Source organism: Aulonocara sp. 'chitande type north' Nkhata Bay, linkage group LG2 (genome assembly GCF_057382095.1).
Source record: "Aulonocara sp. 'chitande type north' Nkhata Bay isolate Kocher_YH1m ecotype deep benthic linkage group LG2, A_spYH_male_GT1.1, whole genome shotgun sequence".
NCBI classification, from domain to species: Eukaryota; Metazoa; Chordata; class Actinopteri; order Cichliformes; family Cichlidae; genus Aulonocara; species Aulonocara sp. 'chitande type north' Nkhata Bay.
The window spans coordinates 20,836,117-20,863,189 of NC_141345.1; the positions used below are offsets into that span (position 1 = coordinate 20,836,117).

The 27,073-nt window shown below is 42.2% G+C and overlaps 3 protein-coding genes across 5 annotated transcripts in view; 1 reads left to right on the forward strand and 2 right to left on the reverse strand.

Annotated features, from left to right (window-relative positions):
• Positions 1-170: 170 nt before the first annotated feature.
• On the forward strand, positions 171-17,415 carry adam19b (ADAM metallopeptidase domain 19b). Of its 2 annotated transcripts, XM_086308462.1 has the most exons (23): positions 171-492; positions 729-841; positions 2,354-2,424; positions 8,590-8,668; positions 8,859-8,935; positions 10,795-10,996; positions 11,076-11,141; positions 11,491-11,562; positions 11,659-11,825; positions 11,942-12,026; positions 12,148-12,287; positions 12,408-12,585; positions 12,673-12,762; positions 12,890-13,085; positions 14,116-14,224; positions 14,333-14,549; positions 14,782-14,859; positions 15,250-15,358; positions 15,463-15,592; positions 15,673-15,775; positions 15,878-16,204; positions 16,291-16,382; positions 16,483-17,415. In XM_086308462.1, exons 1-23 carry the CDS (start codon positions 357-359, stop codon positions 16,487-16,489), a joined length of 2,844 nt encoding a protein of 947 aa, XP_086164588.1. In that variant the 5' UTR covers positions 171-356; the 3' UTR covers positions 16,490-17,415. The 2 variants fall into 2 exon arrangements, with proteins under 2 accessions (XP_086164588.1, XP_086164598.1); XM_086308472.1 differs by lacking the exon at positions 2,354-2,424 and having other exon boundaries at positions 357-492.
• A 3,734-nt stretch (positions 17,416-21,149) lies between these two features.
• gpr151 (G protein-coupled receptor 151) lies at positions 21,150-23,150 on the reverse strand. The gene has a single exon (XM_086262836.1). It carries the CDS (start codon positions 22,940-22,942, stop codon positions 21,617-21,619), a length of 1,326 nt encoding a protein of 441 aa, XP_086118962.1. The 5' UTR covers positions 22,943-23,150; the 3' UTR covers positions 21,150-21,616.
• Positions 23,151-26,122: 2,972 nt separating this feature from the next.
• ppp2r2ba (protein phosphatase 2, regulatory subunit B, beta a) overlaps positions 26,123-27,073 on the reverse strand; it is a 43,369-nt gene continuing 42,418 nt past the window's right edge. For both annotated transcript variants that reach the window (XM_086308548.1, XM_086308555.1), the window contains exon 10: positions 26,123-27,038. In XM_086308548.1, the coding sequence (XP_086164674.1) occupies positions 26,883-27,038 (156 nt within the window). In that variant the 3' untranslated portion in view covers positions 26,123-26,882. The remainder of the gene's footprint in view (positions 27,039-27,073) is intronic.

Sequence of the window (27,073 nt, forward strand, 5' to 3'; positions counted from 1 at the left end):
ATTTGTGGAAGTACAGTAGGATATCCTTTGAAGTGGTGCAAATAGTGCTAAAATAACCATTTCAAGACTTCTAGAATAAATTAAATGCGCTAAATTGATATATTTTTTAAATAATCCCGTTTATAGATTTTCACTTAAAAAAGCGCTGTGATCGTGATTTCCTTCTCGCTCGTTTGTTCCTGACTGCTAGTCTGCCTCGTCTCGGCTCATCGTCCTCTCTGTCGAAGGGGAGTGGTTAGGCAAAATGGTGTGCCAGCATCTCACGGTTTGCCTCTGTGATGTGAAGCAACCGGGCCGGATCACCGCACATTTATGCCTCTGCTGAGCGACTTCACCCGGAGCCGTTTGTTTCTAGAATGCGTCCAGGAGCGCGTCCTCCACCACCACCATCACCACCTCCCTATGCCGCGCGGTGCTGTGTGTGTGTGTGCCTCATAGTTGTCCTCTACTGTACCGTCACTGCTGCTGTGTCTGAAGCCGCTGTTTACAATGGTGAGTCCAAGTGTTCCCCGGCACGACTAGAATCTGGATGCCTGCTTTGAATAGACGACTGTTGTTTTGCGCAGGGATGCATTCCTGTTTAAATGGTTGCATCAGGTGTGTGTCGGTTATGTAGACGACAACGTGGATCTCCAGTGTTGTTTCTTAACTAGCAGCAAAGAAAAGACGCTAACTCTTATTCTGTGGTATTTTCAACCTTTCCCTCCGTTCCATGTGTTTCTAATCAGGAGACACCAAACAGGCTTCGCTGGAAAGCATCCTTGAGAACGTGGAGAGTTATGAGATTACTTATCCCATATGGCTGCATCCTCTCAGACACAAGAGGTCTGACAACAAAGAGGTGAATTTGTCTCGCTCTTTGTCCTTCTGACTAACAAAATGCTTTAGACGCACTGACACACATCCAGCTTTCATATAAAACCTTTGTGTAAACCACTGCTGTGAAAAAGTGCTTGCCCCCTTCTTGAGTTCTTATATTTTTTGCATATTTCTCACTCTTAAATGTTTCAGATCCAACAAAGGGATCAGGCAAAGATAACCAGAGTAAATAAAAAAGCAGGTTTTAAATGATTTTAAACGATCGCTTATTGAGAGATAAAGCTGTCAAAGCCCACCTGGTCCTAAAACTAATAACTAGTTGTGGCACCATCAGATTGCAAGAACTGCAATCAAGCGTTTGCAATAACATCACTGTGGAGGAATTTTGCCCACTCAACTTTGCAGAATTGTTTTATTTCAGCCAGATTGGAGGGTCATGTCAAAGCATATCCATCTAATTTAAGTCCAGACTTTAACTAGCCCATGCCAAAACCACCATTTAGTTGTTTTAGGCATTCAGAGGTGGACTTGCTAGTGTTTTGTAGAGTGTCCTTCTGCATAACTCGAGTGTGTTTGAGCTTCAAGGCACGAACTGATGGCTGATCGTCCTCCTTCAGGATTTTCTGGTAGCGAAAAGAATTCATGGTTCCATCAATGAGGGCAGTCGTCCCGAAGCAGCAAAGCAGCCCCAGACCATCACACTACTACCACCACCACGCTTGACTGGTTGCTGTGATGTTCTTTTTATGAAATATGAATTACTGCGTTAGTTTCATACCAGATGTAACTGGACTCAAACCTCCCAAAAAGTTCTGCTTTTGTCTCATCAGTCCACAGAATGTTTTCCCACAAGTCTTGGTGATCATTATAATATTCTTTGGCAAAAGTGAGACGAGCCTTTGTGTTCTTTGTGGTCGGCAGTGGTTTTCAGTTTGGAACTCCCCCATTGTGCCGTTTTACCCAGTTCTTATTGTTAAATCATAATCGCTGACCTTAACTGTGGAAAATGAGGCTTGCAGTTCTTTAGATGTTGTTGTGGGGTCTTTTGTGATCTCCTGGATGAGTCAAGTATGCGCTTTTGGGGTAAATTCGGGAGGCTGGTCACTCCTGGGAAAGTTCACCACTTCAAAGTTTTCTCCATTTCACCCATACAATGTCTCTCACCATGATTCACTGGAGTCCTAAAGCCTTAGAAATGGCTTTGCAACCCTTTCCAGACTGATAAATGTCAGTGACTCTGTTTCTTTAGATTACAGTTTGTTGCTTTTTGAGATCTTTTAGCCTACTTCATTCTTTCAGACAGGTACTAGCAGTAATTGGGGCTTATAGAGTGTGGCTAATAAAATTGAACTCAGCTTTCCAGAACATGTGTTGAATCACAATTAATTCATGATTTGAAACATACAAGTGTGACAAATATGCAAAAAACAAAACCAAAAATCCAACAACTAAGAAATCAGGAAAAGGGGAAATACTTCCTTGGCACTGTCACTTCTTCTCACTGATTAGCATGCATTTAATGTTTTGCTTCCAGCATCCAGCAGAGGCACAGGTTCTCATCACAACTGAGGGCCAGGAGCTCAGACTACTATTAGAGAAAAATGAGTGAGTAACTTGAGTTTTCAACACCAGCCTTATCTTTCCATGCAAAATCAGTAAAGCAGTAGTTTAGAGGAGCCGATGAAATCACTCATCGACATTGTTCCTTTGACTTCCACAACATGCCCTTTCCATACCTCTGTTTATTTGGCCAGATGTTAACTGTCACATAGACGCATTTATAAGGTCAGCGCCCCTTGAGGGGGTGCTGAGAAGGGGGATGAGTAGAGGAAAGCAGGCTGATGGTTTTTGGACACTGGAGGGATGACACCCGATCCGTTCAACCAGGGCATGATGAGGCAATCAGGAAGTGAGGACTGTGCCTCTGCATCTAACGCCCTCTAATCTGATGGAGCGGTTCCTGTCCAGTAACAATGGATTGGTGATAGGAAGGGAGCTTGGTGTCTCATCTGTTTAATAGACTGTGTACTAGTTTGGGGGGGGGGGGGGGGCAACATTGAGATATCAGTGGTAACAACGGAGCTGCGGTTTATCACTTTTGGATTCGAGCCAGCGCACAAGTGGACCGGGAAGCTTTTAGGAATATTAGGAATGAAGTCCGTTTTTACCCTCGATTGCATACCGTCTCTGTCATTCATTGACTCGTAGGCACACAAATACTAACAAGCCCCGACTCCACCGTGTCTGACTGACTGCCCCCTGAGGGGATCTTGCCCCCTGTTCTCCAAACCCAGCAGGTGGTCACTCACTTACATTTCCTCCTGAGTGAGGTATTTCGCCTGCGCATGTGTGATAAGAGAGTAACTGAAGAAGATACGCCACAAAACCCTTCAACAAGGTGTTGAATGGTGCAAATAAAATATGTTACAATTTTTTCCTAAGAAAGAGGAACTACAATCCCCGCTCGGTACTCAGGACAGGAAAAAATACTGTGAAACTTGTGTTCTTTTGTGAAACTTCTCATTTTTTGTGCAACAGAGAAGCTGTGAGAATGGATTAACTCATAACAGTTTTTTTCTGCCGCAGTCAGAGTTACGGAGATTTCTGTAAAGATATTTACTTTTTTCTGAAAAGCTGGATTTAGTTACTGAAGCAGTGTATCCTGTGATGCACACACTTTAGTATAAAACCGAATGTTTTGATTCTTTAATGTACTGTGTCTGAGAGCTATATTGAGCTGAACAAATGATGCAAATATTCCATCCATGCATCCAGGCAACCATTGTCTGCTGTTTTTGCTTATGTGGATGTAGGTATTGAAGTCAGAAGACAGTTTAACATTCGTTAAAACAACAAACAAAAAACGAGGCTTCAATTCACCTCAGCTCATATTTCCTGTACAGTGCGCTGCATGAGCGGTGCTGCAGGTTCAAAGAAAGCTTGCAGCTTCTTTTGTAGATTCATTGTTTAGCTGAGGCTCAGCAGTGTTGCCCACCAACTCTGTTGCCCCACAGAGAATGCTATTCTGGATTAGCCTACCCTGTTTCTGTTTATCCTTTGCTGGTCTAATGTGAGACTTGAGTCAGGGCTAAGGCAGAAAGGAGTTTATGCCAAGGGAGATTAATGTCTGATTTTGGAGACAAGCCAGAGAAAATGCTACCAGTGTCCACCCTGTGTCCTGGTTACTCCCTTATGTCCTCATTGCACCTAAAACCGGACAAGAGTTCAATTCAATTTAAAAAAAAACCAAAAACGATGTGAGAGCTCCAGCTGTCCTCCTTAAATCACTTCAAATCTTAGGGGAAAGCATAACTGTGAGTTTATGTGGGCATCAGCCCCCTCCCCATGGCTCGAGTCAACACTCAATCCATTTCTGTCCTCCCTGGTCATGTTTTTGAATGTGTGTGTATCTGTGTGGCTCTTTAGCATTTATACTTCACTGGTGTGGTTGTGTATAAGCGGCTGCCTGAGCTTTTATCTTAATGAAAGACTGTAGTGCACCAGCAGAGGGTTAATTCAGTTAAGAGCAAGGCAGGGGCCATAGTGAGTGCTGACTCAGGTAGCAGGAAAAGGATGTAAAAACAGAGTGAGCGAGGCAGGAAACAGTAAGAAACTGAACGATGAGCTTGAGGTGTTGAAAGTCATGAGAAGAGGAAAGCAGATTCTCTGGTCAGTTCTGGTTCAGAATGTGCCGACACTCTTGCTTCCTCCTCCGCCTGACTTTCTCTGTTCTCCTCTTTAATGTCCTTCCTGCACACCCTTAAGTGCATTAATCTGAATTAAGCACTCTCATGGGAAGATCACACTATACTGTTTCTCCTCTCCTTCCTTTCCCCTCTTGTCCCTTGCCATCATGCCCACACCTTATATGTCTTTCCACTGGCCAACTTAAAAAATGTGCACCCCGTTCTTTCTCCTTCTCTCCCCCCTTCTCTCACCTCATCTGATATCCCCCCAGGGCTTTAATCCAAATATACATTCCCACATGTTCCCTGCGGTCAGGCTTGGGCGTCTGCGGCCACACGCAGACAGACGACACTCGCAGACACATTTGTGCACCCCCAAAAAGAACACAAACATGACTTGAAAGCGCAGATCTGATGGATTGCAGGTCTGTTGAACAGAGAGTGGGTTCATGGATTTGCTTGTCCTTGTTTCCCTTGTGCCTATGTTTAGTTTCACAGCCGTCCTGTTTGCTTAGATGCATTAATCTAGGCCTCTGTGTTAGCCTGTGTGTGTGTGTTCAACCAAGGCTCCGCACACACAGAACGTTAGCCTCCATCTGCAATAAAAGCCTCTTCATCATCTGTTGCTGAGAGGTAATTTGACTTTGCATCAGCCTTCCCCCTCCTCCCCGTCTTCCAGCTCTATGTGGTGATGTCATCTGATACTATGAGAGAATGTGACCCACTGACCCTTAAAGCATTACCCCAAATTCCCTCTCGCTCCCCCCTTCTTTATCTCTCAAGTACATTAGCATTACTCTTCCCCCATCCCTTCTTTCTCCTCTTGAGGCTGAACCAGGCCTTTGTCTCAGCTTCACTGCCAGACCGCCGTGATTCAGGCATCGCCAGGCTCCTCAATCACAGCATCTGTCCAAGCGCTGGATGACATCCAGTCGCTGCTGCTGACCGCCATTGGACAAAGCTTTTTTTTTTTTATTCCAGTCTCTACTTGAAAGCTGTCACAGTATTCAGCAGAATACATAAAGCTTTGGGGTATTCCAAAAGTGTTGCTGGAGAGTTTCACGGCAGTTGACTCAGGGCTTTGTGGTGCCATTAAATTGCATATCTGGCCAAATTATTACTGATTTAATAAAGGGTGTAAAAGTTTTTAATTATCTGCAGTATTTCATTTAATTTCAATTTCAAATGACTAACTAAGTGATATTTATCTTTCTATTTCAGTTATTCTAATATGTTTCACCACCCTGCAGGTTGTCCATTTACTTGAACCCTGTATAGTATTTTCATTTCTTTCTCTCACTGAGCTCCAACTTCTGGAGACGTTGGTGATTAGAAATGAAACTCAGACACACCCGCAGGTTGTTATTCTCTGGTTTCTGTGGTTGTAACTCGCTCATCATTAATGCACACCTTAGATCTTACAGTTAGAAGTGCTGTAGAGTCAACTTTTATGTCACGATTGCTCAGTCATTGACTCTGTCTTTTGAGTTCATTGTTTTTTGTCCCCAGTTAAGAGTTTTTCAGTGTTCTTGTAATTATAGATTTCTGGAGTTCTATGTTTGTGGTTATGATTAAGTTCTAGTCTAGTGTATTATCGATTAGTATTTTGGGCATTTTGGTTTTGTCACCTGTTATTTTTATCAGCCTCCCCTGTGCTCATGTGTCCAGCTAAGTTTCCGTCAGTGTAGGCGTATTCATGTTTTGTTACTTCCTGTCTTATTTTGCCAGTCCCAGTCTTGTGTGTATTGTGTTCAGTTTTGGGTCCCCTTGTCTTGTTACTTAGATTCTGTTCACCCGTGTTTCATTTTCCTCAGCTGTATAATGGTTCCCTAATTACCTCATGTGTATTTCACTTCCTTTTGGCTGGAGCCCAGCTTTGTTTTGAATTTTTTTGCGCATTCCAGTGATGAATTTCCTTATTTTGAGTTCAGCCACTGTCTCTGGAGTCCTGCACAGTAGTTAGTCATGGTGTGATAAATCACCATGAATGTGTTGAATCTTTCCAATTGCTTCACCACAAGGCAGAGGTAATATCACAGAAGCCTCTGTACCGTCTGCTCTGAGATCGATTTGAGAAGATGTATGTTGTTATTGGGAGATATTATGTAAAATGCCCCCAAATTTGTGGACCCATAATGGTCACGTGCTGCAGAACGATACGGGCCTCGACACAGGCTTCATTTGGACACGCCCCCTTTGCTCGACACAGGCCTCGGGGCTTCAACATCAGATGTAACATCACGAATATTGGGTCCTAAATCTGTCTACCGTGCAGCATATTGTGAGATTTTTAGTTGTTATTTTGCCATGTTTTAAGTCTTTTCTATTTCTTAAGCATAGACTACCATCAACGATACCAAAGTAACTTACAAATACATTGCTGGGATTAGACTTTTCATTAAAACTTTCATTAAAATGAGTCCCCAAGGAATAGCAAGATTCAGCTCAGAAACTGCAGCTGACTGTCAAGTTAAGGATAAGGGAGAACAGAAGTGGAGTACTTGTGTGGTTCCATTATGGAAGAAATGACTGTGGAACAGCAGCAGGCTAAAGTTCAGTCATCTAATGTCATTAATTGCCACAAAATTGGCCTACAGTTGACACAGAGGATGATGGGAAATGTCTTCAGGAAGTTAGGGAAGCTGGAAAACTTGTGGAATTACAGATATAAATGACATTTAGCTCAAATTACAACATGACCCTGTTCATGCTGACATCATACGTCCCACCGATCGTTTTGAGGTCCCCCTTTAGAGTTCCTATTGGTCTAGGTGGTTAGCCAGCCCCTTCTTCCTGTGAGTCCTAATCTGTTAAAAGTAGTCATTTTGTGTCTTTGCTTGTTTTATTTCAAATTCTCATCAGCAGGCTGTCATTATCTTAAGAGGCTTGTTTCCTTCTTGGCATCGAACAGGGATGAAAAAGAAAATTTGCATCATCCTTTCAATGAGTTTAACACTGGTGGATCTGTGCTAATTTGCCTTCCTGGTCAGATAGTCAGATTAGAAGCCATTCTTATCCTCGATAAAGCTTATAGGTATAGGTAGGGCTAAATCAAGTGACTCAGAAACATCCCTTAGGTACAATACCGATCCAAGGTTTTGGACTGGGAGGTAGATGGTCTTTTCCTGCCTTTGGGCAGAACATAATTTCCAGCAGTTTAATCATTTGTTCCTCATTGAAATATATGGCAGTGATAAGGATCTTCTCATTTAACTTAAGAAATCAAATTTGGCTGAGGCATATTTACAAGAAGATTACATTTTTATTTTTCTATTTCCCTTAAAAGCCACCAGATTAAAAAATAAATGAAGAAGCAATGATAATAAGGAAATCTTTAAGATCTTTGGTCTGTTTGAGTCAAACTCCTGCAGTTTAATGCTTCAGGAAACAACATCAGTAGATGTGCTTGAGTTTCTCTGCAGTTACAGCCAGTTGCTGAGTTGGCCTGAGGAGAAGATGAAGATGACTTAAAGTTTAAAGTTGACTGAAAACAGGAAGAATGGTTTGCAATAAACATTGGACTTAATTGTGCTGATACAGATAAATAGAAAATAAGAGGATTATGATACTTTATCCAAAGAAAGCTTTCGGTGTCATGCATATGCATGTTTCTGCTTCACAGCCTGAAAAATAGCAAAGAAGCTCAAGAGCACTTGTAAATAATCCATCTGTCAAACAAATGCAGTCAGGACATGCCAACAACTGAAGCTGTCAGCATAGGGAAGTTATCATCTCTTGCTTCAGCAATAGACTAGTACTCGCCAAGAAGTAAAAAGGATCACTGGGGGACGGTACATATGGCTTTGATTACAGTTTCCCACATTCTCCTGTGCGCTCTCTTGTCACCAATAGGCTCTTTGTTTAAATCTTTAAAGCACTTTGTTTTTTGGGGAGCGCCTGTGTTAGAGTGAATGTTTTACGAGCTGTGGGCTGTTGCAGAGAGTCTGTCCTCTGCTAACCTCTCAGCTTCCTGCAGTTTTGTATTTCACCGTCTTTTCACAATATTGTTGTTTCCATAGACTGTATTACTGTCACAAAATACAGAATATTTTGTTGTCCCTGAATTTGTGTTTTTTTTACCCAGGCAGCTGTTGGCCCCTGGATATCAGGAAATATGGTACACACCCAATGGAGCGCGCAAGTCCTCTTCTCGACCCAGCACTGTGAGTCTGCGAGATAGTTTCATGCTCTTAGGCTGTGGAGGGGAGTCTTAGCTGATAAACATCAGTGTAGTTGATCAAGTCAAGTGGGAGGAGGGTAATAAACAGTTAGTGACAGGTTTTGGCATAAATACTACTACTTCTGTTTACATTAAAAGGTCAGTGTGTGATGAATGAAAATGTTGTTTTTCAGGGACACTGTTTCTACCATGGCGAGGTTCAGGGCATGGAAGGCTCCAGCGTTGCTGTCAGCACTTGTTCAGGGCTCAGGTAATAAAAAATATTTCTTATTATTCATTAAATCCCTCCAATGAGCAAGCCTTTCATTAAATTACATTGGTCTTGAATTATCAGTCCCATCCTATCTTTAGGAACTCATAGTATCGTATCACCCAATTAGAGCACTTTGCTCTCAGACTGCAGGCTTACTTGAGGTTCTTAGGGTAAAAAAAGTAGAATGGGATCCAGAGCCTTCAGCTTTTAGGCCCCTTGTCTGTGGAACTGGCTCCCTGTTTGGATTCAGGAGACAGACAGTCTCTCTATATTTAAGATTAGGCTTAAAAGTTTCATTTTCATTTTTACAAAGCATATAGTTAGGGCTGGAACATGTGACTTTAAACCCTTGCTTAGTTATGCTCCAACAGGCCTGCGCTGTTCGGCTTCCCATGATGCACTGTTTCTTCTTCAGTCACCTCTTTTTACTCCGTGTGCATTTAATCATTAGGTATCATTATTTATAATTAATCTCTGTTTTCCCCTCTCTGATTCTGGTTGGAGCAGAGGTTTCTTCCTGTTAAAAGGGAGTTTTTCCTTCCCACTGTCACCAAGTGCTTGCTCGTACAGTGTCATCTGATTGTTGGAATTTGCTCTGTATTAAGGCAGCATTTTTGAGGTGTTTATTGTTCTGATTTGGCGCCATATAAGTCAAATTAAGTTGATTTAAGACAGGGGAAACCATGCATCCGAACAGATTTAGAATATAAAAAGTAATAAAACTTTACAGTAACATATATTTAAGTCCAACTCAAGTATGGATGGATGTAGATGGCTCAGAGTAAGAGAAAAGTTTCTCAAGTTTGTTTGAAAAAACACCATTTAAAGCTACATGTTCCATCCATAGATAAAATCTTTAAATTTATCCGGCAAGGAAAAGAGCTGAAAGGACAAAAAAGAGGATGTTTCTGTAAAGTCAACATTTTCTGAAAAAGCAGAGGTAAGAGCTAAAAGACGTGATGGCAGGGGAAAGAGCTGTGCTTATACAAACAGGAAATTGTTTGATACCGACTAGATTGTGCAGAGATTATATTGATCAGCTGGTTGCTCAGCTCATTCATTTGCTTATCTATAGTAGCAATAAGTTGCTTGCTTTTAAAAAAAACCTGCTAGAAACAAGTTTCTCAAACTTCCTGTCTAAAACATGTACGTATTTCTGTTTTATATACGTGCTGAGAGACGTGCTGAGAATTCGACAGCTGGGCAGTGGGAGTAAAAGATGTATGAATTTGACTTTCTTCAGCTTGTGATCAAGCTGTGCCTCAATAAATAATGTTACAGGAAACAGCCCTGTGTACTGTCCGATGTAGTCTCCAAGTTTATTAGGTCACTGGCTTCAGTGCTGGTTCATTGAGTACAGCTCGGTACTGGAGATCTTGTGTGTTCTCCTGATGCACCTCCAGAGCAGCTGCTGCTTCCTGCTGGAGACACTCAGAGAGAGAGAGAGAGGAGAGGCAGGCAGCAGAGGGGGAACTAGTGAGGGCTGACAAACATCTTAGTCGTGCGTGTGTGATTTCTTTCTGGGTTAATGTTCTGCATCTGGAGGATGAGCGAATAACATCTTCCTGCTAATGTAGATTCTGCAAGGGAATGCAAATACAGCATAAAGGGATGTTGACGTGTGGGCGTCTGACTTCTCCAGATGTTTTCTGCAGCTGCACGGCCCGCTGCTCTGCATGCACTCGTGTGTGTTTGAGTATAGGTGTCTGTTATGATCAGTGGCTTTTTGAAGAGGATTGTTTATGTCAGCTGATCTTTATTTACACAACAACGGAGAAAGAGAGAAGCGTGACCTTCTGTCGCACAAATATTAAGACATCGCTGATTTTCTGAATATGACTGTTTTTCCCTCCTAGGGGACTAATTTCCCTGAACACGAGCATCAGCTACCTGATAGAGCCTCTTCCCGTTTCTACGGATGCTGATCGGCACGCTGTGTTCCGAGCCGAGAGTGTTCGTCTCCCCGGGGGTCACTGCCAGCATCACCATGGCAAAGTGGAGCATGAGGAGGGGCTTAATGACTTTATCAAGGGAATGATGTCACCACAGGGTTTGAGGGTGAGCTCAGTAGCAGTAACCTCATCGATGACATTCTTTGAGATTTATTAAAACATGATTATGTTGTCTTTCTCGTCAGGAAAAAAGGGAAGTGAGTCAGAATATGAAGTACGTAGAGCTGCTCATAGTTGCAGACAAGACTGAGGTGAGAAAACAGTGTACTCAGATTGGGTGACTTTTGCAACCACACTGGGGGGGGTTTGCAGTGAACCATTAAGATGTGGTAGCGGGGAGTGTGGCTTTTCGTATGTGGGATTAGGTGTGTGCCATCATTATTATTTATGACCTGTAAAGTTTGCATTATGTATAGCTTCCCACTTCATGCAGTTGCAGGTAAACCCAATTGTGGAGAACGCTTGCAAAAAAAAAAAAAGGTTCACTTCCTGTTTTATTTCAAGTGTGAGATGTACCCTTTATGGGAAAGATATTTTAACAGATGTGTAGACGTTGAGTTTCTATTTCTGTGTGTTCATTGTGGTTTATGGTCGTTGCAGTTTGAGAAGCACAACTCTGATCTTGACAAGACGAAACAGAAATTAGTGGAAGCAGCCAACCTAGTTGACAAGGTAACATCTGATTTGAAACCAGAAAAAAAAAAGAAAAAAACCCCAGATACTGGAGTTTAACATGCCTATTTTTATTCCTTATGCCGACACCGATAGTACTACAAAGCTTTAAATATCCGTGTGGCACTAATTGGTCTGGAGGTGTGGACCAGCCAGGACATGATCAGCGTCTCCGATAACCCGCACAGCACCCTGGCAGCGTTCCTGTCTTGGAGACAGAAACAGCTACGCAGTCTCCCCAACGACAATGCTCAGTTGGTCACGTCAGTGTTTCTCATTCACTCATAATCATTGCGCAAGACAGTAATAAACACCGGTTGCAGTCCAGCGGGATGCTCTTGACTTGGAACTAATTTCAAGTGCTCTCTTTTGTCTCCAGGGGGAAGTCATTCCGGGGCACGACCATCGGGCTGGCACCTCTCAAAGCCATGTGCTCTGAATACCAGTCCGGCGGAGTAAACATGGTGAGGGACAAGTGTGTTTAGATTTAAATTTGATGATGCTACGCTACATCAGCATGCATCAAGTCAAAGAATCACACGTTGATTTCTGCTGATCTTAAAATTCTCGTGCTGTGTCGAACAGGACCACTCAGATTTATCAGTCGGCGTTGCTGCCACGATGGCGCACGAGATGGGACACAACTTTGGTATGAGCCACGACATTCCAGGTTGTTGCCAGGCGAAAGCAGAAGACGGAGGCTGTATCATGGCTGCTGCTACTGGGTATGAAATTCAGCTTGCCACAATACAAAAAATTGCATTCATTAAACCAGGAGAAAGGGGATAAATGATAGAATATGAAAGAAAAAATTGAACCTGATTTCTTCCTTACCTCGTGCTCAGGGATCCTTTTCCTCGAGTGTTTAATGATTGCAACATAAAGGAGCTGAAGAGCTACCTGAGCTCTGGAGGAGGAAAGTGTCTCTTTAACCTGCCCAACACCAGGACAATGTATGGAGGGCATCGCTGTGGTAACGGTTACCTGGAAGACGGAGAAGAATGCGACTGTGGAGAAGAAGAGGTCAGTGGGTGTTTCTGTGTATGCACTGCGGGTTTTTCTTTTGATGGTTTTGCCAGGCTTCATAACTCTACAACACGTTTTGCCCAGGAGTGCACAAGTCCATGCTGTAATGCCAACAACTGTACCCTGAAAGCTGGAGCTGAGTGTGCCCACGGAGTCTGCTGTCAGAACTGCAAGGTACATTTATTAGTGTACATACTATTTAAATGGGAAATCACCAACCCTTATTCTCACTAGTACAGAATAAATGTTCTACTCTTCTAACTTTATTTATGTCATTACTCTTTTGTCTTTCACTGTGAAGCTGAAGAGCCCGGGTGTGCTGTGCCGTGCTCTCTCGGGGTCATGTGATCTTCCTGAGTTCTGTGATGGCAAAACAGAGTCTTGTCCTGCAGATTTTTATTTAGTAGATGGCACATCATGTGCAGGCGGGAAGGCCTATTGTTACACCGGCATGTGTCTGACCCTTGAGCAACAGTGTCGCTCACTTTGGGGAAAAGGTGGGTAAAGCGGACTCTCCATCTATAGCTAACTGCTGTTTATCCTCACTTAAACGCACTTGGTTAATTGATCATCAACAAGTCTCAGCACCTCATAAAAGCAGAGGTTTTGGCAGTTTGCTGGTCTGGAACATGCAGGTGTGTTTTAACATAATCCTACAATCAAGAAAGTAATCAAGGTGTTGGAATAGTCCAGGCAAAGTCCAGAACTCAGTCCGAATGAAATGTGGTGGGAACTTAAGAGAATTTTGCATAAACAAATTCAAACAAACCTCAGTGAACGGAAGCAACATTGTAACAAAGAGTCGTCCAAAACTCCTCCACAAAATGTTGAAACTGATGAACTCATACTGAAAATAACTACTTCAACTTATTTCTGCTAAAGGTGGTTTTGCTTCTAAAAATGGTCTTTATTATTAAAGGATTATTAAAGTTTATATACATATATCTTATAGACTAACTTTAAATCAGTATTTTTAGTGAACAATAACTTAACAAAAATAAAACTGAAACAGTCAAATTTTACAAACTGTACATGGTTTGAAGGTGCATGCACTCATGCTTTGAACTTTAAAATGGTCTTGGTATTATTTTAAATACCAAAACCACAGGAACAATAGCTCACTACTTTTTAAGGAAGTGACTGCACAAATAATATCTCTTTTCTTTTCATCCGTAGGGCTTTGAGGGGTTTGAGTCATACCAAGTTTCTGGACTTTTTTTAATTAAAGAAATGAATGTTAAAGAGATAAATATCCAGTCAGGCTCAGTGTATTTAAAGATGAGTCCTTGATGGGTCACAGGACTAGGGATTGTTATTGGACAGTGTCCATGTTCATGTGGTGACAGAGCCTTTGTAGTACCACAGGAGCCACATTGAACAGTAAGGGATGCCATCTGGTCTTCATCAGACGGTCAAATAACACAACCTGACTGTATGCCTGCATGTGTGTTATTGTGTTTGCGTGAGCTCACACTTTTAAATATGTTTCTGTGCATTTTTTTGTTGTTGTTTTTTGTTAAACCACAGATGGTCGTCCGGCCCCTGACCTGTGCTTTAAGAGGGTAAATGAAGCTGGCAATATGTATGGGAATTGTGGCAAAGATGAGTCTGGGAATTACAGGAGCTGTAGTGACAGGTGAAAACCAAAACGTTCAGCAACAAACTAATCACACTTTCATTTACTTCTCCCTCAACTGAAGTCTAACTTTGTTGTTTTGGGTGGGGGGTTCTGTTTACATGACAGGAATGCTAAATGTGGGAAAATCCAGTGTTTGGCTTCAGCCTCCAAGCCTATTGAGCAAAATGCGGTTGTCATAGAAACCACGGTTACTGAGGGCTACAAAAGAATCATGTGCAAGGGGACACATGTGTACAAGCTTGACAAGGAGGAAAAGGAGGCACAGGGTGACACTTTGGATCCAGGTCTGGTCATGACGGGCACCAAGTGCGGCGAAGACTTGGTGAGAGTTATGAAAATGTACTAAACAGAGTTTGCAGTAGTAGTAAAGAGCATGTACCAGTACTACTTTTTTTTCACCCGATCTTAAGTCACAAACAAAGCAGACAAAACTGTTTCGATCAGACAGAGAAAATGGATCATCTGTGATTTCAGTTTTCACCTGAAAGGGGATAAGCAACCTGTCTCGAAGCGCTTCTCTAATGTTCCTCCTCACGCTTCTTTTGTTTCAACAGATTTGCTTTAACGGATTATGCCGCAATGCATCTTTTCTCAGAGCGGGGGAATGCAACGCCAAGTGCCACGGACACGGAGTAAGTTTCAGTGTGTCGCAGAAGAGATGCTGGTTTGATGGATTTCTCTGGACTTCTGAGAAAGATTTGGCAGCTAGCCTACAATTACTGAAAGCTGGCAGCCCTAAGCAGCGCTGCAGGAACGGTCCAGATCCTTTGCTTAATTAAAAGTAGCAACACAACAATATAAAAAAAACATATCATAAACAAGTAAGGGTTTGGCATTCAGGCATCTTACTTATGGGAAACCACGGCTGTATTATGCAGCAATATGGTCACCTCTGTAAAATGTTCCATAAACTATACAATTTTTTTCGGCAGAGCCTTTTTACTACATTTTGTTACAAAACATTGACTTCCTGTCCCTGATTCTCCTTCAGTCATAAAAAATGTGACTTATTCTCTTACCAGCTGTGCAACAACAACCGTAACTGCCACTGTGATCCAGGCTGGGCTCCTCCTCTCTGCGACCAGAAAGGATCAGGGGGCAGTGTGGACAGCGGGCCTGTCATCAACCGCAGTGAGACCCATGCACCAATCATTTATGTGCAGTTAATTAAAGTTAAAACAATTTTTTTGGTGTTTGTTTATTTTCTGACTCTTGTCTATTTTATATTCCAACAGGAAGCGTTGGTACAGCCCTCCTTACTTCCTTTCTGCTTCTCTTGGTGGGTTTGGCTGTTTTTGCTTTTTGGCGCTTCGGCAGACATAAGCTCCCCTCGCTGAAGCCTTCTGCTCCACCACCAGTGCCAAAGTATGTAGTTCTGAAGTTGCTAAACACTAAAAACGTACTTTGCAGATAACGTTTTTCCTTTGTGTTGTGCGAACATCCAGAATGAATGAAATCCACACTTCCGAGCCACCTGACGTCAAGCCTCTTAATCCGGAAAGTCGTGCCAACGGTCATGCCAACCCAACATTCTTGCTAAAGAATTCGGTAAATAAGCCCACTCTTTGACCACCTAAGTAATGTCTGTCATGTAATACCATAAAAAATGTTGAAAATACTTGTCATCTTTGTGCTTTTCCACATGGGAAGCCTTCTCCGCATCCGAGCCCGTCTGCCCCACCTCTACCCAGGAATGGTATTGTATATCCTGCAGGGAAGCCTCCCCCTGTACCAATGTGTGCAGGAGAGCAGCGAAAGCAGACACCACAGCCCCAGAGAGTGATCTCTCCTCAGGGCCGCACTCCCCCTGTCCCTCCAGGACAGAAACCCAACCAGGCTTCTGCACTGCCTACAAGACCTCCACCTTTACGCTCCCTGGATGCCAAAAACTCGTCACAGCTTTCAGCAGTACCCAAAAATAGACCAAACCCCCCAAACAGACCTCCACCGCCTTGCCCTATCAAAAAACAATCAGGGGTAAATCCTTCTCTTCTGTATTAATAAGTAAAGTGTGTACTTTTGCAACAGTGAAATAAATGCTGAACGTCTCGTTTGTCTTGCAGGACCCTGTGAAAGGCCCACAGGTTACCACCAATGCCTTGCAACGAGGAAAACCTGGTTTGGCTCCATCTGCTGGACAGAAAATGCCAAACAGGTAAGTGGTCTTGTGTTCTCAAATGTCTCTCTGTAGGAATAAACAGATCTTAATACCGTCCTATATTTTATTAAAATTTTCTTGCACTTCTTCTCTCTAGAGCCTAATCTACAAGCTCAGGGAGGCATTGGGGACCACTGCTTACATCCAGTGACAGACTGCCTCACAATATATTTTCAGTGCGGTGCCAGGTCGTAAAAAAGGTGATAAGCGAGGAATACTTGACGCTGTACACTGGTGTGCAATATGTGGAAAATTATATAATTACAGCAAGTTATAAAGTAGAGATGTTTTAAGCCTAAGATTTAGGCTTAACAATGAGTGCTTTGTGTATTACATGTGTCTGCTTTATCAACTTTGAAGCTAGAGCTCTGAATTGAACCGCGTTTAGTTTCTTTTACTTATGTTGGTAGAATTATAAATGAAGAAGTATTTATTCACAAAATCAATGAGAAATGAATGTTTACAGAGAAACCATTGTACCAAACGTGATGCCTCTCAAAGCGAATTAGCCATAAAGGGATGTCTTATATTAAGAAAAGATGCCAGTAATGAAGTTCTTATCTGTGAATAATAATGGGTTTTAACTGGACTGATAGTAACCAGAGAAAGACCTGCATGCCTGTAAGTTTATTCTTATGGTGAAAAGTGCATGTCTGATATGTAGCAGGAGCTGTGAGGGACTTTTTTCCATTTCTTTAGTTTTTAATTTCTTTAATTTAATTTTTTTTAATTGTCTTTTTGAGTTCTCATGCCCTGAAGGGTTTAAAAGGTGGTCGTGTAACCGCAGGCTTTGGAGCAGTAATAATTTGGCATTACTGTTAGGTGCTTCTAAATATTGTGTCATATTGTGACTGCTTGGGGAATTGTAATCTGTAAAAGGGAAATGCAGAATGCCAACTCCCATGTTTTACCTCATTATCAGACCTATGCAAACACAGGGCTTGTGTAACACTGTGTCTGAAACTGAAATTCAAATGAACACATGGGTAAATAAAAAGATATTGAACATTTTAACAGGTTGTTGTTTTTTCAGCTTTTTCTTCCTAGCTTTCGCCAATACAGCTGCCAGCAGCAGTTCTTGAGTTCAGATACTTGCTATGTTAGATTAAAAAAAATGGCTTTTTTTTATAAAACCAAAAAGTGTGTGAAAAGTGTCAGTAATGAACATATAATCTGACTTTTCCCCTTCATTGTAAGTGCTATGTACAAAAACAGCTCTAGAGGTACTTTTAAACCATAGATTTGAACATGACTGCATCATAGAAAACTTCAATAAATAGCAACTCTGAGGGATTGTAAATTATTTTCCTGTGCATTCTTACAGTAAACTGGAAACACCTTTATTCACCCTGTTCACAATTCTCTTAAAGTGGTTCAGACTGCATTTGCAGAAGAAAAATAAACTCTTAATTTTAGCGTTTACATTCATACTTTGGCCACCAGGTGGCAGCACAACATGCTGGAATCAACACTGACACATTATCACATGACCAAAATAGAAACTTCACAGCCAAGGCTTATAGTCTTACAGTGAAGGGATCATCATTAGTATTTCTTTGGGGAACTGATGACCACCCGACTACCAGTTAACTCATTTAGTCTAATCTCAATGCTGTCGTCGCGTGTTCTCCTCATAGAAGGATGTTTTTTGAACATATTACACTAAAAATAGTCGTCCATATTTGATTTTTCACATCCTGTTCTTCCTGAAAACAACTTGGTAGTAGGAGCAGAGTGGAATAAGATGAGCCAGTGGCTACGTTTATCCATGTTCTGTGCACTGACAGCCATGAAATATAATGAACTTATTTTTTAACTGTTTTTGGCAGCTCCATCAAAGCAACTGTATCCAGGTCTCAAATATTTTTATGTTTGTTATTTAGAGATCATTTGAGGCAAATGCTGTGGGCAAATGCTGTGGGCAAATTGAGTCAACAGTCCAGTTTACATTGTACAGCAGCACATTTTCATTGTACAACTTACTCATTTTCCCGTATCTTGGATATCACGAGTTAAAAAAGAAAAAGGCTCTTTTTACCCCCGTCTCCCTTACCAGTTCTGTGCTGAGACAATCCACTGTGCTAAATTGGAGTTGAACTGTTTTTTGTACATTTCCCTCTGCTTTCCTGTCACTCACCTGTCACCAGTGTTTGTATAAGTGTAAATGGCATCCCCTCTTAGTAGGGCTAGAAATGCTGAAAGGTGTCTACCTGCCCTTTAGATCTCTGCATCATTCACTGAGATGAAAGCGCTTTGATTTATTCTAATTAAAAGACCATTAAATACCAGGGCCAGACCCCCCAAACCAATCTATCTCCAACACAAAGACAGCCTATCGCATGCACACACATATAGACACATACACAGTAGTTGACTCTCTGTGGACTGAAGAGCCAGGTGATCTTCAGGCATTGGTAGGCAAAGGTTTTAGCATGTGGCTTAATTGCAGCCAGCCTCTCCTGCTGAGCGTAATTAGTGTTCGCTACCATGTCACTTCCTGTGGAGGTTCATTTATTAGAGATGATGATTGGCTGTGGGATGAAACGCGGGGGTGACACCCCCGCCTCCCCTCACAGTGGGAGAGGGACACAGCCAGGAGGCCAGTAAAGAGAGGATCTCTCCTGCTGGATGCTCCCCTGCCTTGTATAATGACCTCATTAAACCCAAGTTGTTTTGCCACTTGTCATGTTGATCATTTAACACACACAAAAATTCACTTTTCGCCAGTCGGCCTGAAAATTCTTCTTTGTCCTGACTCTGTTATCAAGCTATTTCACATTTATTATTCAACACTGACACACCGATGCTTTTTTATTGCTTACTTTCTTTCAAAAGTAAATAGGCTGAATTCAGGATGAACTATTTAATGCCAAAAATGGCATACACTAACAGGCAAACACAGGTACTACTAATCAAATTAATGAAGACTCTATACCTAGATGAGAATCTTTATTAATGTCATTAGTAACACCTGAGTTTATCAAATATTACAGTTTGTGAAATAAAGGAGCAGACACTGGGAGGCAATCGCAGTTTCCCCCACTGCAGCATAATGTTGAGCTGCCTCTTGGTTTATGCGGTGTAAGACCGTAGATCAGCACACTGATATCAGAGTGAACGCAAACCGTTTCTTTGTGGTTATCCATTGTGTAACAGAAATGTGGGTTATTATCGCCGAGAGGCTAATTTGTGCTATGACAATGGCAGTCACTTCACATCAGCACGCGTTTACAGCCAGTCTCTTCATTGCATGCAGTAAGTGTCTCCATTCTCTCATGGAAGAAAAACAGATCAGTTAATCTGTTCCATAGATTTTTTTATTGATTATTTTATTATTATGAAGTAAACACCCGACTGGGGGCATGATTTCCAATATGACAAGTGATGTATGTAAGCTCTGTGGTCTTGAGCAATCACACAGAAGTGTGAGGGAGTTGTTACTTGGGGCAGGTGCAGTCTGATCAGGCACAATAAGTAAAACAAACTCTAATGCACGCACTAAAAAAACGTGTGCATGACACCATTAAATATACAGCTATACTATATTTTGCATATTCGGTCTACATTATAGCATGTAGAGGAAGTGCACAGGCTCCTCTTGGCTGAAAATAAAATGATTTAATGGTAGCATGCAAATCTTGGAACAATACAAAAAAATCTTATGAAGTTTAATTGAAGGTTTGGGTTCAAGCCTGGAGTTTGATTGTTGTGCACATGCTTTTTGGAAATCACTTCACCTGCCAGTAACTGTGCCAAATGAGCAAGCGAGATGCCTGCCAGATATTAGCAGCTCCTGGGGTTTCTGTTGAAATTGGATAAAATCCCACAACTGCAGATTTACTGGCTCATTTACCAGACTAAATGCTTCAGCCAGAGGTGCCAACAACCATGGCTGTAAATAACATCCGTGTACTTTTGTTAAAGATAGTACAACAGCCACGATTAATGTTCAGTTACTGTTTGTTTTTGTTTTGCAATAACATTGCATTATTTCACCGCTGAAACAGCAGAGGTGAAAACTTCAGTCCACTAATGAGGGTCTAGCTTTTTGTTGCCTTCAGTGTTTATGGTCAGGTCACTACCCCAGGGACTGATGGTGGGTTGTATAGTTAAGTGTTGCTCTGATTGATGTATTTTGCCTCTGGCAATAAAAGGTCAATATAAATGATTAATGAGAGGAAAATGTCATGAGGGAGGGGAAAGAGAAAACAGGGTGATTAGAACCTAAACTTTCCTCTGCTCTCTCTTTTTTTTAACCTTTTACCCTCATTTTAGGATGTAAAACCCTGAGATTTAACTACACGTAAAAAAATAAGAATGTAGGTCTTTCATTAGGGAGGAGGAGGAAGATTATTCAGAATGGGCTTGAGTGTTAATCACAGCAGCAGACAGACAAATTGATTACAGATCAGCAGAGTTTCCACTCGTGATGTTTATCCCTTTTACTGTGATACCTGTTATGTGTGTTTAAATCAGTGAAGAGAGAATTCCTTGTGAGATTCCAGTAAAACTGCATGTGAGTTCAGGCGACAGCTCTTTCTCTCTAATTATAAAACTTCAGCAAATCTAATGAATACCCTTATGAAAATACATTCAATGACCCGATCAGCTTGAGACATGTTTGATGCATCCCTTTAGGATGTTACTGTATGTGCGTGAGTGCCACTGATTAAACCAATAACAAGAATATTTTTGACACCACAAAAACAACCACACTTGAGTTAAATTTTAATACTCTTTATTAGATCACAAAACAATCCCCACAGATCTTTTCATTTTTGTGCAAAAAAGCTGGTCTACTTTAGCATTACTTTATAACATTCAGAGAGTATTTACATGCAGTTATTGCACAGCTGCAAAAATTATTTTTTATATGTTCAAAGAGCAGCATGAAGTCCAAATAATATAAGCTGGCAAATATTCCACAGAAACACCAGGACATACAGGATATACAGATCTGTTCTACTGTGTAATTTACATAATCATTATTGCCAGAAGTTTCTATGTACAGCCACCAAAAATCACCTTACTCTAAATATAGTAATGCTAACACATTGTTGTGAATTCGGTCATTTACACAGATATAGATGTAGTCCACATTCACACCGATTGCACTTCTTACCTTTGAATAATACTATAAACACACCTGACAGAATTACAGTTATTTACAGTTCAGCACTCTGCAGTCCTCTCAGCTTCGGTCGGGTGATGATCGGCTGAAAAGGTGGTAGCTATTTTTTTTCCTCTATGCTTTGGTTCTCCCACGGCAAAGGGTCGTTTTCCTGTGTGAGTGATCCACCTTCCCTCTCGTGCCAGAACTGCTCCACATCAGGCAAGACGCTCCCATCTTTAAGACTCACGGTGTCCGCTTCCCTCCCTCCTCCTTCTGCTCCGACTTGCTCCGGCTGAGGCTGAGCCTCCCTGGTGGCTTCCTTGCTGCAGCCTGATTGAAGGCTTCTCTCCCCCCGCAGCTGACCTGAGGTCTCTGGTCTAGGACAAGGGGACCGGAGAGTGGTGGGGTTGTGGGGTCCAGGCTTAGGTGGCAGTTGCTTGCGCAGGGTGAGGCGTCTCCAAAGCCCCCTGTAACCCTCTCTGAACTCCTCGGAGAGAGAAAGGACAATGAGAGGGTTTACCAAAGACAGAGAGAAGGTGAGCAGCTGAGCAGAAAGGATAAGGAGAAGGGGAGGAGAGGAAATAAGGGGCTGAGCTCCTTCAGTTTCCTTTTCTGCAATCTGGCGCTCCCAAAGCCACACAACCCAGTGAGGAATCCAGAGGACAGCCATGGCCACAGTGAGGCTGAAAAGCGTTAAAGTGAGCTTCCTGGATCTGATCTGTGTACGGAGATTCTGACTCTTACTGGAACGGCGCTGGCACTGGCCATAAGCCTTCCAGAAATACATAAGGGCAATGCTCAGAGGTGCACAGTAGACCCCCAGAGGATACGCTTTCACATACACAGACATGAAATCCTGGGCTTCAGGAGGAACCGTCATTACGCACATCAGCCCACGGATCTCTCTCTGCAGCCGAGCAAACAGCCAGTGTGGGATGGTGACAGTGCAGCCAGACAGCCATATGAAGAAGAGCACCACCAGGATGGAGCCCAGGTGTATGCTCACCTGCTTGTTTGGATTTGACACGTAGCGGTAGCAGGCTTTGGCCATGATGGCCACGGTGAAGCTCTTCACAACCATGCAGGATTGGAGAAACCAGTCGGCTGTCTTGCACACCACCCAGCCTAGATTCCAGCTCGTCTTGGAGTATGAGGCAGCCCTGAAAGGCACTGTAAACATCAGCACCAGCCCATCTGCAAACATCAGGTTGAAAATGAGGGAGTTGATGAGAGACAGTTTGCCTTTGTGCGCATTAGAGAACAGGATGACCATCGCAGTGAGATTGCAAGCCGCGCCCAGGATACAAATGACTCCCAGAATAGCTGGCACCAGGACCCTGAGCTCAGTCGTGTCCAGGTGCTGGAAGGAATCGTGTTCACTAAATGACCACATGTCTACAGAGCTGTTCACCACAGTGCTATTGGTCCCACTAAGCTTATCCATTGTTTCCAGAAGATGCTGATCTGGTCACAAGAAGATAATAAATGAATTTTAAAAAATAATTGAAGGCAGGCAGGAAATGTAGGGGAAAAATGCCCTGGGCGGAAAAAATGTCCAAAAACAATGTGACAATATATCTTGGAGTTTACACCTGTTCAAATTTAAGCACCAGAGAAGCAATGACTTCGCAGTGTACAGAGCACCTGACAGTCCTCTGGTTTATCCCGAGATGCGATGATGCAGCATCTCGAGCAAGTTATAAAGATGCTGTTTGATTGACAGCTGCTGTCCCCAGCTGGCAAAATGTGTGTAGACTACACCCACATGGGGCCAATTAGGAAAATCTCAGCACAGATGAATATACTGGATTGGTGCAAATTATTCATTAAAGTTATGGTCTTAACAGTAATCAGATTCCTTAAATAAGAGTTAAAGGTAACAGTGCCTACCCAAGGCACTACCATAAACTGTGACCTGCATTCACTAGACATCCTGACAGAGTATGTGATTTATCAATGAGGTGGTTGGGACATAATCACAAGCTTCATTTAAAATGTTTCTTTTGTTTTGTTTTTTTTCAAAATTTCATCATATATAAACAACAATAGATATTAATATTGAGCTTCCTCCAACAGGTGGCTGGCCTCTCCCTTAGAGATAGGGTGAGAAGTTCAGCCATCTGGGAGGGACTCAGAGTAGAGCCGCTGCTCTTCCACATCGAAAGGAGCCAGCTGAGGTGGTTCGGGCATCTGACAAGGATGCCTCCTGGGTTAGGTGTTCTGGGCATGTCCCACCGGGAGGAGGCCCCGGGGCAGACCCAGGACACGCTGGAGAGATTATATCTCTCGGCTGGCCTGGGAATGCCTTGGTGTTCCCCCGGATAAGCTGGAGGAGGTGGCTAGGGAGAGGGTGGTCTGGGCTTCTCTGCTTAGGCTGCTGACCCGTGACCCGGCCCCGGATAAAGCGGAAGAAGATGGATGGATGGATATTAATATGAATAAACCAACCAGAACCAATCAGAAGAAGTCTCCTGTAAATGTGCTCAGATGAACAGTTTTTATAATTTTGTCTTTGTAAACCACCACAGTGAATTTGAAGTTAAACACTCATGGCATTAATTGTTTAAGAAATACAGCCCCTCATTTTCAGCGACTCAAATGTAACTTCACAGACTAACATCATTTTAATTTTAACACGTTTTAATACTTGGGTGAAATTCCTTTAAATCAACGAGTGCCTGAAGTCTATCACCAAATGTTGTGTTTCCCTACCAGACCTTTCATTGCAGCCACCTTTAGTTGCTCTAGTTGCATTTTCTTACTATCAGCCTGTCACAAAAACACATAATTTGTTAGAGTTTGACATACAATCATACCAAAGATAAGTTTGAGAGGCATAAAATTATAGTTTTGCAACAACAAGATCTATTAGCTGGAAAACTTCATAGGCAAGTTGAGGACAAAAGGTAGCCAACATCCAAAGAAGAGCTTTGAATGTCTATACTACTCAAAGAAATTACAGAAAGCTTGCCTCAGGATGTTCAGACTGTGGTGAAAAATAAAGATGGTCATAGCAAATACTGATGAAATGACAACAAACAGCCTAAAATGTAGGAATATGTAGTATGAGGTGTGGTCCAGAAATTCATGTGTAGTGAATTAAAGCTGAAAATTGCATCTTGATTGATTTAAAATCCAACATAGTGATATACAGGCACAATATTACAAGTACTTATGGACCTAGCTGTAACTTTGCTTAACCTCCTAGGACCTGGCATCCACATATATGGACATCACATTTTGGGTTATTTAGACCAAAATACCAAAGACCAAAATTTTGCTCTCCTAAGGCCTGATATCCACTTACGAGGACATTATACTGCTACTGTTCTATCAAAATTGTAAACAAATATCCTTATATGTGGCTCTTATTTTTCTTAAAAACAAAAATAAGGTAAAAAAAAAATAAATCTGTTAATTCTTTGTTTTTACATTCATCAGGCCCCAATCAGCCCAAATATCAAAGAGAAATTAAAAATGCATGCTGTGGAAGAGTTCGGGTCTTAGGAGGTTGAGGAAAATCCCATTTCATCAGCTGGACTGCCTTTATTTGTCTTAATTTTTGTCCACACGAGGGCGCCCTAACACCACAAGCAGAAACGGTCTTAGCCCATAAAACATCTTACATAAAGTTTGATAATTGATTCAGCAGGTGTTAACAGAGAAAGTCCACCAGTGCATGATTTGAACTTGCACATCTTTATTCTTTTTTTTATTCAAAAGAAAGTCCAGTAAGCATAAAGACTGCATGGTATTTCATTGCATTTCAATACATTCTGAGCTATAAAAGTCTTTTTTTTTTCAATTAGAGTGTCACAAAGGAGGTTGTTTAGAAGACATTACTGTTTAAAGGAATCACACTTAATTATTCCCTGATTTCACAGAGTTCACTTAGACCTTTGACTGCTTTGCTTTACGGGAGTTGGCCGGTAAGAGCCGAGTGCTGAAAGACAATCTGCTACTGTTCCATGTTACCCATTTTCAGCTTGATGAGAAACATGGAAAGGCATTGCAGCAATCTAATATTTATATAAAAAAAACTGAATAGTGCCCCAGATGATCTGCAGATGTACAAATATAGCTATACGCAGGCTGTCAGCTTCATCAGAATCAGATCCAACGCATGCAAAGAAAAAAAAAAAGCTATGCTAGCATTGTTAGGCCAAGAAAATCTCAAGTTTTAAATTCAATATGTCAACACGATGAGTCGACCAATCTACAGTCTACAGATCATTTTTAGTACTATCCAAATAAAGAGAAAATGTGGCAAGAAATTTAGAAATGAATGTGACTTTGTTTGTGTCTCTTGCAAACTGACAACATCAGACTGACTTGCAAGGTGAGAGCAACAATTACTTTGTACATATCACAGCATTCTCCCCTGAGCTCACAAGCATGAAACCAGTGCTCTAATGTAGAATTGTGACTACATTGATTCAAGCACTTTTTCTACTTGGGACCTGTGTGGAGCTTTGTGTGTGTGTGTTTGTTTATTTAGAGAGAAAGAAAGAAAGAAAAAGAACAAAAAAAATCCTAAGTTAACATTTCATTTGAAACATTCACACACTCCCTCCTTGTAGCCATTACCCCTCCTCCCCACCCGACCCTCCCCTCCCCTCCCCTCCCTTCCACTACATCGAACCCCCACATACCAAAAGAAGGCACCACAGCTTCTAAACAGACTCATTGACCGAGAGAAGGACTCAACAAAAACAAAAGCGTTAAATAAAACCCAATGACACAGCCTGGAAGGGCTTCATTCACATTACAGACTACAGCAGTCTCACAAGGAGACACGAGATTGGTACTAGAAAGACTGTCTGTGTTGTGTCACAGGCAGCGAGAACTCAGTTTCTGCGGGTCAGAGATTAACAGTCTTTTCCTCTTCTGCAGCACATTGCGCTGTTCAGGAATTTTGCCTCACGTAGAGGCTGCAGGGTTGATCACATGCATTGCAGCATGAGAAGACCGAAAGACAGGGGGCACTGTTGCTACATGACAGTGAGCCACCATCACGTAGGCCTGGTTTCTGTCAGTGTGCTCTATTTTCTGTTCATTGTGCCCACATCTGCCTCTGTCCTTAGGGTCCAGAGTGCTGCTACGTCATAATGTGATGGTAGCAATCCTCTTGTTGCATAAACGCATGGGAAACAATTCTTCGGGTGTCCGCATGGCTAAATAAATTAAATTATAAGTCAAATTGAAGAAGTTCATTCTTGATTTCAAGGAATCAAGTTGTTGCTTCCTAAAACATGTGCTGTCCACTTCCCCCACTTTAGTCACTGGATACTTTTACCCTGGTTGTCATCAGCAGAGTCGGGGAATTCAAGACAGCAGCCCCTTACAGGTGCAGGGTCAGGGGTCAGCAGGGGGCAGGCTGCCCTTTAGTTGACCTTGTCCTGAAAGATGTATAGGTTGTTGGTGGCTGCTACAGCAATGATGTTTTCATGTGGGTGCCACGTCGTGTGAAGGATCTTCTTGCTGAAGTCAAGGCTGTCGACGCTGATCTCATCCTTACGCCGCTTCCCACCTACACACACCTGGAGGACAACAACAAAAATGAAGAGGCATTAAG

Coding starts and splice junctions, on each gene's coding strand:
- gpr151 (XM_086262836.1), bottom strand. CDS start 22,942: ATGGATAAGCTTAGTGGGACCAATAGCACTGTGGTGAACAGCTCTGTA.
- adam19b (XM_086308462.1), top strand. CDS start 357: ATGCGTCCAGGAGCGCGTCCTCCACCACCACCATCACCACCTCCCTAT. Junction 842..2,353: donor AGAGGTCTGACAACAAAGAG/GTGAATTTGTCT, acceptor TTTTGCTTCCAG/CATCCAGCAGAGGCACAGGT. Junction 12,027..12,147: donor AGTCCGGCGGAGTAAACATG/GTGAGGGACAAG, acceptor TGTGTCGAACAG/GACCACTCAGATTTATCAGT.